Genomic DNA, 11,508 nt, shown 5'->3' with positions numbered 1-11,508 from the left:
CGCTTCCGCCTTTCTATAACGCTCAGCTGGCGACCATGTTTCCAACTGATAAGCGCCGCCGACGAGACAGAGCTGCGCTTGTACGCCTTTCAAACGCTCTTGGTTCTTAACGGTTAAGGACTGGAGTCGGAAAAAAACGACTTTACCCCCCCTCCCTCCGATTTACTTTATAAAGCAGGGCTCTTTAAAAAAAAAAATGATTTCTCTGCCAACAATTTTGAGAATCTTTTTTGGCACGACATGAAAATTACCATGCGGTGCAATTACCCCGAGTGCGCGCGGAGATATTTTATGCATATTGTCTTCAAGCGCACCTTAAGGCCAGATTTACTTTTCCGCTGTCACACCTGCCACCGCGTGACATTTAATGAAGAACGCTCGCTACGGGTGACAGCTGGGAATGAAATGCAGGGTAAAAGAGATACCCCAGCATCCCTCCTCGCGCGCCGAGCTCGCTTACATCGGAATAGTTTCACTCATGTCCACATGGAAGCCCCCTATGCATTGTGAGATTGTCACTCATAAATATTATAACCGATTCATTATAGTCTCGGCTTTTCATACCCAACCCTTAATGTCACTCACGTTAGCCAACAAACCATGGCAGGTTTGGATTCGAACGCCTAGCAAGTGTCCATCATTGTCACTGACAAGCATACATTTTTAAAAAGTTGTCACTCAAGACCGAATAATTAGCCCACTTCGGCGCACTGATGTGTCACTCATAAAAACCGTAATTAAACGCTAATAATTATTCCGGGTGTCAGTCAGGTTATCAGCCGCCTGGGTAGGTCTTCAGCCTCCCCATCAAAATTTCATGGGGAAGGGGAAACTGTTGAAAATGCCTCAAATTGGATCTATTTTGTGTTTTATTGTATTTAAAAGTCTGGATGAGGGAGAGGAGGAAGAAGAGGGGAAAAAAAAAAAAAACATTACGTTTTTTGCAGTTCAGAATGAGGGTTACGCGGCGGCGGGCCGGGCACGCGATAGTCTGACACTGGGCTTTCCACCAACGAGAATAATAATCCCATATATCTTTTATTCATGTATGGGTAACTCGGAAATGGTAAAAACTCATGATTTTGTGGCATAACTCCCCAAAAAAACCAAAAAGGTTTCAAAATCAACACTTTAATTTGAAAGTTTTTCATACGTTTCGTGTGCGTGCGGCATGTTAGAAAGAGAAACGGCAAACGTGTAAAAAACATGCCTGCCGTTTCACGGGAAACACATAAAATCACGCGTTTTTTTTTTAAACATATGTTTTTATAGCGAGAGGAAACATTATTTACTGAAATAAACCCAAAACTTTAAACGCAGGAATGTGGCGTGGCCGGTAAATACATTTCCAGCGGCTTTTACTGGTTTTTATTTCTTCTCTAAACTTTTTACTTCATTTTGCATCCACTAGAGGATCTTTTTTTGCCCCAGGGGGGTGAGTTGTGTGAGTTAAGCCCCGGCTTGTGGGGGCTGTACGGGGCAGGAAGGCAGCAGCCGCCGGGGCACAGGGTGTGATCCAGATGTTGTGCAGGGGCTGCATGCCGTCACGCAGCGCTCGGTCCCGGGTTGCGCACGCCCGGCCAGCACGCACACCCCGGCCTGGATGGCTGGATGGCAGCTCTCCCTGTCGAGCCCCCAGTGACGTCACTGGGCCACGGCCCACCTGATCTGGCCAGCGCGAGTCACGTGATCCATCTCCCGAGCGCCGCCATCTTGAAACGCATTGGGACCGAGGGAGTTCAGGACGCTTTTTTTTTTTTTTAACGCTATTATTTGGATTTATGATTTTTATGGTTGCCATGGTTATGAAGTGAAGCGCGGATTACCTAACCCCCCTGTGCCCTGTCATTCAGGGGTGTGTGAGAGGACGGACCGGTAGGTGAGTGCTGCTGGTGTGGCAGGCCGTTTGTTTCTGCTCTGCTGGGGGTGTGTGGGGGCCCTGTTCTCAGCTGTTACTTGCCCCATATTGTGGGGGCAGACCCTGGGGTCAGGCTCGGTATTTGGAGTTACCAGGCCTCAGCTGCTGCAGAACCTCTTGGAGGGCAGTGCTGTCAGTCACCGGGGAATAAATGGCGTGGGTACCTCATGTTACCTCAGTAATAACTCCAGGGGGTAGTTACCGCAGTCTGCAGTATTCTCAGAAAGATCATTCACGCCCCAAAGAATGTGCCCGTTAATCTGCAGAACGATGCCGCTGCCAATAATAATGATTTATAATAATAATAAATCGTTTTACCTTAAATTGTAATAATCACAAAGATATTTTATTTTTTAATATTTTCTGTAGACGCCAAGGGCACTCGGGTTTGTTAATGGCGTTGGGGTCGCAGGGGGTTCCCTTTAGTTCTGATCAGAGCCGGTCGTTGTATCTGTCATTGGGGCAGTTTAACGTCACGTGCTTTATAGAAGGTAGCTGAGCCGCGGTCCCGTGCCGCAGGTTACCTGACGGCTGCTGTTTGCTGATCTCCGAGTATGATAAGGACGCTCGCTTGTCAAATAGCTGCCCTGGCGCAATCACAAACCATAGCTGCGCTTCCCGTACTCGATGCAGCTTCAATGGGAGCACGATGCTCTGGCTTGGCCACTAAGCTTACATTCTACTACAGAAATAGACGGGCAACTCATTCCACATGTCCTTAATTTAGCATCCTAAATAACTCTTTCATTGCTATAGTAGATACAGTCAGTTAAAAGCGAGGGATAGTATTTTTTATTATTATTTATTTATTTATTTGCAGACAGAGCATCGCTGGTTAAATTCTTCATGATGTATTTCGTGTTCGCAGGATACACATTGTATTCGTACCCTTTCCTTATATTACTGTGAGGTTATAAATATCCCAAAGCGCACAATGGGCTTAAAAAACAAAACAAAAAAAAACTTTTTTTTTTTTCTCAGAACAGGAAGAAGTAACATCTTAGAATTCATGGAAACAGCCACTTATATTCCTCGGGTTTCTGGGTAATAATATCCTAGAAAGTGAATGTAATTATTTACTATATAATATATATATTTATATGTGATAGTCGTCACCAATTCAATAACTTAGCATTTTTTTTTTTTAGTTTTTTTTATATATGTAAACCGTTCTTTCTGGTTTAAAGCACTAGAATCGTTGTGAAGTTTCACGAAGAGCGTAAAGGGCCGGAATAGCTCTCGAGTCTAACAAGCAGCTCGTCCGCGAGTATCTGCTCGCTTTGCTTTCTAACTGGGAGGGAGCCGAAAATAGATCCCTCCCGACGCTTTCTTTTTTTTTTGCGGAAACTCGCTGAAGATGGTTCTCAACAGCTGCTGGATCCTCGAGATTTGACAGTTTCTGTAATGTAGATAACAGCAAGGCAGAAACGCACATCCAGAGTTTAGTGTTGGAGAAATCGGGGCGCTTTTACTGCTTTATTCAGGAAAAAAAAAACCTGTTCATAGACGCTGGCTGCTGAAAATAGATTTTTTTCCAGATTTTTTTGTCCTGCCGTAGCGACATGCAGCCATTGTGTCACAGGTGACGTGAGCTCCATCCGCGTGGTAACAGTAGCGTTTGATATTAGGAATGCCATATTTGTTACTTTGTTTTTATTTCTTCTGAAAATAATTCAGTCCTTTATTTTGTCAAAAAACAAACATGCTCATCTGCGTGAATATACTTTAAACGTCGCGTCTTTTAACAAAGCAGAAGAAGAACCACGGCCAGTGTATTCCAGATCCTTGTAAACTAATGCCCCTGACTGCCACGCGCATACTCAAAAAACCATGGCCACTTGGTCTTTAAATGACTTCTGTGTTTTATAATGGTAGCAGAAGGTGCTTGTGCCACTGGGGGAAGCAATTTTCAGTTGCACAGCTGACTTCCTGTGTGAAGGTGCGCTGGAATTAATACCCCCCCCCCTGGTATATGAAACAGGCAGCGTGAAAGTTTGGCATTACAGCGTGCGTTTTTTCACACACGTGCCAACAGCCAGGGCTAACAAGGAGCCGGTGAATCATTGCATGGGTTCAGTTACCGTTCCGCCTCGTCGGGCCGACCTGTTATATATGGCTGGCTTAGTCTTAGTTTGTGATAAAGCGCTTCTGTAAACCGCCACAGTTAGCCATTTGTGATTTACCCGCTCATGCACGTAAATAGCTGTTTAGTGACAGATGATTAGCTTTTAGGTTCTCCTACATGTTATTTATTTATTTTTTCTGCCCCGTTGCTTAGTTTGTCGCGTCCCGATGACAGGGTCGCTAAAAGAAAGTACACTTAAGGTGAAATCTAAACTAAAAACCCCACCTTTCCGACGGGAATCCAAGCGCAGAGCCTGCAGGCGCGATCCATTAGAATTCCACCCCTGGAATTTCGAGGCGGTAACGCGGTATAATTAAGCGTTTGCCTTTGAGCTACGAGTTAAAATGCAATATTTGTTCTGTAAGGATACAGAAAGCTGGACGTTACCGGCAGTACTTCATTTCCCATTGTACAGCGCTGCGGAATATGATGGTGCTATATGATTATTTTCTATAGCGCCATCCTATTCCGCAGAGCTGTACAGTTGGTATTATATTAAAAAAACACAATAAATATTATTTAACAGGACAATCAGAAGTAATTATATTTTAACAGAACCTCCTAAAAAAACCCAAAAATAGTGTGTTTTGCCCCCCCCCCAGAAATATAGCCCATGGGGAAGGTATTTTGGGTGCTAATGTTCTGTATGATGTAATAGGCGCGGCGTAGCTAGTGCTAGAATACCTCGCGTTACGCATATATTAGGCGAGATTGTATGTGCTAGTATGTTAAATAATATTATATATAATAATAATAATATTACATTTCCCGGTGTATAGAAGGAGCTGTATAGCGGTACGTTTGCGCCTATAGAAGACTTGCATATTTATTTTACGATCGTAAGACACAAAGCGTTTGTTTTTTAATAATATTATTATTTATCGTTTTAAATACACAGAAAGCTCTGCTTTAAGCACAAGGGGTGAGATTTTCCGATGGCGGGTGTCTGGGCAGCTCATTATTATTATTATTGCCTTATATAGCACCATCATATTCCACAGCGCTGTACAACGGGCAAACAACAAAACAATTAGAATTCAGAAACGAGCTTATGTGAATCAATACAAGCGGGGATCTCCTTTCCTAATGTATTCATACCTATTGTGCCCCGTAGGTCATGTTACTTATTATTTATCCCTCCCCTTAATTATACTATAAAGCTCTAAGTAAATCTATTGGTGCTCGATAAATAAACGGCATTGAACAGCTTGATCCCCCCCATAAAACAAAAAGTACCGGTGGGTTTCGCGAAACGTTCCACACATTAGGAGAGGATCTGATTTAACGTCCTGTCCTTCTTTTTCTTATAAGGCACGCTTGGTGGGAATGAGTAAACGGCCCGTGCCGGGTGAAAAAAAGAGAAGTTTAGCCTTTTATGGAATTCACATTCCAAAGCGGATGATAAGCAGCGTAAACGCGACCGTCCGCGACCTCACATACCACAGTATTGTCAGCGGTTACTTCTGCGGCATTCGTACAGCGAGAGAAAAAAGGAACCGATCTCACACTTTCCTTTCAAATCTGACTTTATGATTACTTCCCCTTGAAATATATATATATATAAAGATAAATATAGATATATGTATCCTATACAGCTATGTAAAGGAACTACAGAAGGATCTTTAGAAGCCAAACGATGTTAGTGGTCTGATTAGACACCCAATTTTTTTTTGTTCCATGTTAAATATTATTTGAATTTATTGTACTATATAGCGCCATCCTATTCCGCAGCGCTGTACAGTGGGTAAAGGTGACATGACAAGTAGTAAATAACATAACAATTGGACTTACAGAAACATAAGGAGCCCTGCTCAAAAGAGCTTTCAATCTAGATGATCACATGACTACTAAGTAGTCTGCGTTGGAAGGCGAGTTAAGTGTTTATCGCGCAGCTGTGCCCTGCGAATGTTCTCGTTATTTGTTAATAATTTGATTTCTATCCATGTTAAAATCCGAGTCATTTTCTGTTTTTTTTTTTTCCGCCCCCCCCCCTCTCGCTAGATATAATGGAAAATCAAGAAAGCTCGTCGGACGTTATGCCGAATGCAGACGTGGCCGTCGTGCAACAAACACCCGAGGCCATCTTTTCCTCCATTCTTACCGTGGACGAAAATCAAAAACTCAACGACCCGCTGATTAATGCGATACAGAAGCTGTCCACGATGGTGAAGAACGAGAAAAGCTCCAAAAGCGTCGAAGGGAAGAAGCGTTCTTATCCAGGGGATTCCACATCGCTGGCCGAAGTCCAGGGGAGCTGCTCCGCTCCACCTAAACACCTTGATTTAGTTGATCCGTGCCCAAAGCGAAGTAAGGGGGACAAGACCGACGACGCCATAGCGGATCACCTGTTACAAAGTAACAGAAAAGTGATGTTTTATCAGTGCAGCCTCTGTAAGTTCATGTCTCCATCTTTTGAGGTGCTCGCCTCTCACGTAAAAAGCCACGGACAGGAGAACGAGGTGGTTCTCATGTGCTCCGAGTGTCGTTTGACCTTTAAAAGCCACGACGACCTGCAAGCGCATATCAGGAAGTGTTGCCAAGCAGGGGCCACAACGCCGTCGCAGCTTCAACACCAATCGCAACCTGGCAAGGAGACCTCCGTGTGTCCAGACACTTCCGTTCCGGAGAGGAAAAAATGGTATGCGCACGAAGCCTACGGGTTGTACCGCTGCCTGATTTGTAGGTACACCTGTGGTCAACAGAGAATGTTGAAGACTCACGCCTGGAAACATGCCGGGGAGGTCGATTGCTCCTATCCTATATTTGAAGAAGAGAACGAAGGCGCGAGTTTGCCAGATTGTACGGTAGCCCATACCCCGCAAGGGAGTGAATCTGTATTATCGGAAGACGTGGAAGGTAAGAGTCGCGTTCAGATGGTAGAATGTGAGCCCGTATCCTTGGAAGGAACCCTTAAGGAAGCCACTATTTTAAGCCAAACTCCAGTTGCCATGACTGAGGTGGTTGTGGTGGAGGAAGCCTTACTGAGCACAGATCAGGAGAACACGCTCGCCGACAGCCTGCTTTCCTCTGCTCAGCAAATCATTCACTGCGGGCAAAATAAAAAAGGCCACGCGAACGTTATTGTGGAACGATTGCCCGGTGCTGAAGAGACCGTTTCACAGAAGCCTTTATCCATCGCCTCTGAGCTCGGGGTCAAGAAAACGGCGATGCCCCGCGATCCGCAGCTCCCGTGCGAGCCGTCGGCTGAGATTTATCATGCCGACAAGAATGCCGTCGAAATCGAAGAGATTGTCGTAGGCTGGGGCAATAGCGTGCAGAACAATGGGGAATTTCCAGCGGCCGATGAAAATTCTGCCCCGGCTCGCCGGAGGACCAACTCTGAATGTTTAAGACTGCACTCTTTAGCGGCCGAGGCGCTGGTGACCATGCCGATCAGAATCGTTGAATGTCCCAAATCCAATCTTCGATGTTTCAGGGATGCCGATTCCGTCGACCCGGACACGGGGCAGCAGGAAGACGTTACCAAAGGCGCGACGTGTCCCGCCATGGATTCTTCTAACGTACCCGAAAAAGGTAACGCTTTCTCCCCAAGAATCCTCGACCAGGAGGAAACCAAAGTCGAAAGCGAGCTGACGGAGGAACCGATAAAAATGGGCATTAGCACGTCTCTGTTAAAAGTCATCGAAAAGTTAAAGGAGCGGACGGATCAGAATGCCACCGACGAGGATATCTTAAAAGAGTTACAGGACAACGCTCAAAGCGAGTCCTCGAGTGACCGCTGCCCGGGTGGTAACCTCGTAGAGTACTTACCTCATACCGAGCGGCCTTACCGGTGCCGCCTGTGCTATTACACCAGTGATAATAAAGGCTATATTAAGCAGCATTTGCGGGTTCACCGGCAGAGGCAGCCATACCAGTGCCCCATATGTGAGCATATTGCCGACAACAGTAATGACTTGGAAAACCACATGATCAACCATTGCAAGACCAGGACGTACGAATGCAAGAATTGCACCGAATCGTTCTATTCTAAGGTAAGGACGCGGCTGATTGAAATACAGATATTGTTTTATTTTCGTGCTTCGTCACAATGTAATCTGTAAACCTTGGATGGTATCACCCTTCAGCGACCAAGTTTAAGATCAGCGCTAAAGGGTTCTCTATATAAACATTCACCGATCTGTACATTTAGGGGCAGCTTCCTATCCCGTTTGCAAAGTTGTACCTTTTACTATCCTTAATTGGATCCAGAATTCCCACGCTAAGGCTGGGGACGTGAAGACGTTATACCCACCAGCTGCTTAGAGGAGACACATGGTTGACCTTTGCGATCATGTCATCCTGGAACGCATGGGGTCGACCCTGTCGCCAATAGGTGTTGTTTTGGCTCTTGAAGGACAAACTTTACCGAATCGTTTTCCATTTTTCTTTTCTTCCCGTAGAGCCAGCTGAGAAGCCACGAGAGGGAACATCGCGGCCGTCCCGATAACTGCGCGTTAATCACTTCTGCTGAGGAGCCGCAGGTCTGCAGCGATGCAGAGGAGACAGGCTCCCCAAAAGGTGCCCTTGGTGCTCTCCAAGTTCTGTATCTCGTGTATTACGTAGCATGGAAATACTATACATTGGTTTCTTGGAAGCTGATATTTTTATTCCCTCCCTTTATTATTATTAATTACATTTAATTCACTAGCATTCATAAACATGTCCATTTTTTTGGAACTGTGTAAGTAAATTGGGTGAAAAGCCGAAATGTTGACTGTCAGTCAAGATCGTTTGTGCGAGTATTCAGTCGGTTTTTAACCTCTTGGTTCATGGTCTTCATTGAATAACTTTGGGGTCCCAAATGTAACTAGGGGACCCTATTGCGGTAACATTTCTAAATGTTCTTCTTCTTCTCTATCAAGGCAGTAAATCCTCCGCGCCAAAACTGTACGGATGTGACGTCTGCAGCTACACCAGCTCCACGTACGTCGGTGTTAGGAACCACCGGAGAATTCATACCGCCGTTAAACCCTACCGGTACGGGCTTTCTTTTTATTTTTTATCCTTTTCTGGCGGTGTGTGCTTGGTAACAGTAGATCTTTTTAGTATGTTTTTAGTATGTATACAGATAAGCATTCATGTATCGTTTTATGTTTTGCGTGTTGTTTTCTGAAATATTTGACAAAGTATAAGAAGCTCGTGTCGTTCCTCGTGATCTTTACATATAGTCTGAAAACGATCTGCTTTTAAACCTCCATGGATAACGGATGCTCTCCTGCGGGTGTTTTAGTTCTGACTCGCCGTAAGCTCGAAGAGGGTAATCCTAGCTTCTTTCCGTATTTATCTGCTGTCCCGCCAGCGCCATCTGATCTGTCTCTCAAACTGACTGCAGCTGGTACTTTATTTTTGTTTCCCAAGATGCCAAGTGTGCAATTTTGCCACCTCAAACATGAACAGTTTGAAGTGTCACATGAGACGCTATCCAGATCAGCACCAAGCGGCCGAGCTGGTAGGACCGTACAGGTACGTACACCGCAACTCCGTGTTCCGCACCCTACTCACCGCACGTCTCTCCTGCACCCTCAGACGTGTGCATAGCACCACGCGTGTTCATGGTGGGACCGGCGCGGGTTAAGCAGCGAAGGCATTCCTTATAGACATAAGAATAAACAAGGCGTATAGATGTGTAATCTGCACGGTTAAAACCAACCAGGCGTTTTCTGTTTGCTTGAAGAGGTGTGTGCGGTTTGCGTTGTGATCCTAGGTGTAGAAATGTAGTCGTTAAGCCCCAGGGTGACCCTTACCTGCCTCCAGGTAAGCATCTGTATGCCCCATGGATAGTTTGGGGGCTTCAGCCCTTTGAACCCTGTAGGCTATCTTGGCTCCTGACTTTATGTTGGGTTCTATGGACGCACTAATTCAACACCTTCTTCTTGTAAAGACCACCTGTTTCCAGCTGGTGGCTACAATGTAACCCACGATCTATACATTATCGAAAAGGAGCGTCTGTTTATTAACCATCCCCCGCTGATCATTTAACTCTTCTCTGGCAGATGCTCGCTGTGCGGATATGTTTGCAGCCACCCTCCATCTTTGAAGTCTCACATGTGGAAACACGCCAGCGACCAGAACTACAATTATGAACAAGTCAACAAGGCTATCAACGAAGCGATGTCACAGAGTAACCGGTATGCATCAACGTAACGATTACATTTAAAAATAATTGTAGCGCTGTTCGTGATGTCACATCTTGAAGACCCCGCTAAGCTCTCGTAGGCTGAAGGACTTCCGACCCTCTGCCTCGTGCGCTTCGTAACGGATGTTGCTTTGTCTGCTATGAAGTAAGCAGAACACGCGATCCAACTCAAGCAAAGCAAATACTGCGTGTAAATGTTTAATCGTTTCTTGTATTTTGTTTATTCTTTTTCCAGGGCTCTGGACGAACCTTTAAAGAAGACTTTGCCAGATGATTTCAGTCCTAAAGGAGGCGAGGATTCCGCCGGCGGGTCTGCGGAGGAAAGAACGGGTCCGGCAGAAAATCCAAAGGTCGCCGCTTCTCAGATTACAGATAAATCGGAGAGCCCCGTCCGGCCCGGCACGGAGTTGTGCGTTCTCTTGTTCTGCTGTTGCGTCTGCGGCTTTGAGTCCACAAGCAAGGAACTTCTCATGGAGCACATGAAATCCCACGAAGGTGAAATCATTAATATAATCCTGAATAAGACGGAGTCCCCGTCGTCAACATAACCATGACACGAAAGGCCCACGAAATTTTCTGCTTATTTAATAATGAAACGTTATTCCACAAACGGTTACGGAGAATGTTCTAAGCACACTTCTGCTTTCACAACCTCTTAACCACGTAACAGTCTGACGCTTGGCCAGAGGATCTATAGCTACGTAGCCGGAATATTTAGTAACCTGGCTGTGTTTTATTCACGGAGGTCTGTTACCGGTTTCCGCGGAGCGGGGATTGTACTCAGTACTAATAGGTTTGGACACGTTTGCGCAACGAGGGTCTTTGTGCTTTCGGGGTTTTTTTTATTATTATTATTATTATTTAAATGCCCCTACCATTTCCCAAGAATATTACAGCTTAATTAGATGTAATTTAATAATTGGATTTTTGTTAAGGGTTTCTCTATCCTTTCACACGTTTCTGATCCGTGGCAGCGTTTTCTCTGCGAGAGACCCCGTCGTTCGGGTATCCGGGATCTCCGACATGAATTCAGGGGGATCCACCCGTGATCATGTCGGAAGACCTGACTCCTGCTCGTTGATCTTGACGATCATTTAGAAGTTACTTTGTTACATACATACATACATACTTTGTGTAACACACAGTGTATAGATACACTGCCCACATTTATTAAGTTATACGGCCTAGAAGAATACCCCCCTTTTTCTTAAATACTGCATAAGTTCAAGTATACGCACTTGGCAGATGTTAAACGTAAGTGCTTGCGTTACTCAGAATAATTTCCTTTGTTTTTTTTCTGGCTTTGCAGAAATTCCTGCTCTCGTA

At 45.2% G+C, this 11,508-nt stretch overlaps 1 protein-coding gene across 2 annotated transcripts; it reads left to right on the top strand.

The window, feature by feature from the left end:
• The first annotated feature begins 1,721 nt into the window (after window positions 1-1,721).
• Window positions 1,722-10,742, top strand: ZNF507 (zinc finger protein 507). 2 transcript variants are annotated; one of them, XM_053449061.1, is made up of 7 exons: window positions 1,722-1,875; window positions 6,045-8,038; window positions 8,447-8,564; window positions 8,909-9,023; window positions 9,405-9,509; window positions 10,040-10,174; window positions 10,418-10,742. In XM_053449061.1, exons 2-7 carry the CDS (start codon window positions 6,050-6,052, stop codon window positions 10,728-10,730), a joined length of 2,775 nt encoding a protein of 924 aa, XP_053305036.1. In that variant the 5' UTR covers window positions 1,722-1,875; window positions 6,045-6,049; the 3' UTR covers window positions 10,731-10,742. The 2 variants fall into 2 exon arrangements, with proteins under 2 accessions (XP_053305036.1, XP_053305035.1); XM_053449060.1 differs by having other exon boundaries at window positions 1,722-1,879.
• The last annotated feature ends 766 nt before the right edge of the window (window positions 10,743-11,508 follow it).

The sequence above is a fragment of the Spea bombifrons genome, chromosome 10, assembly GCF_027358695.1.
Source record: "Spea bombifrons isolate aSpeBom1 chromosome 10, aSpeBom1.2.pri, whole genome shotgun sequence".
Classification (NCBI taxonomy): Eukaryota; Metazoa; Chordata; class Amphibia; order Anura; family Pelobatidae; genus Spea; species Spea bombifrons.
The sequence above is the reverse complement of the archived record's forward strand: the minus strand, read 5'-3'. Positions and strand labels throughout refer to the sequence as shown.

Excerpts from the sequence above, each read along its gene's own strand:
- ZNF507 (XM_053449061.1), top strand. The coding sequence starts at position 6,050 with ATGGAAAATCAAGAAAGCTCGTCGGACGTTATGCCGAATGCAGACGTG. Across the intron at positions 9,510-10,039 it reads GAGCTGGTAGGACCGTACAG|ATGCTCGCTGTGCGGATATG; the intron begins GTACGTACACCG and ends CTTCTCTGGCAG. Across the intron at positions 10,175-10,417 it reads GCGATGTCACAGAGTAACCG|GGCTCTGGACGAACCTTTAA; the intron begins GTATGCATCAAC and ends TTCTTTTTCCAG.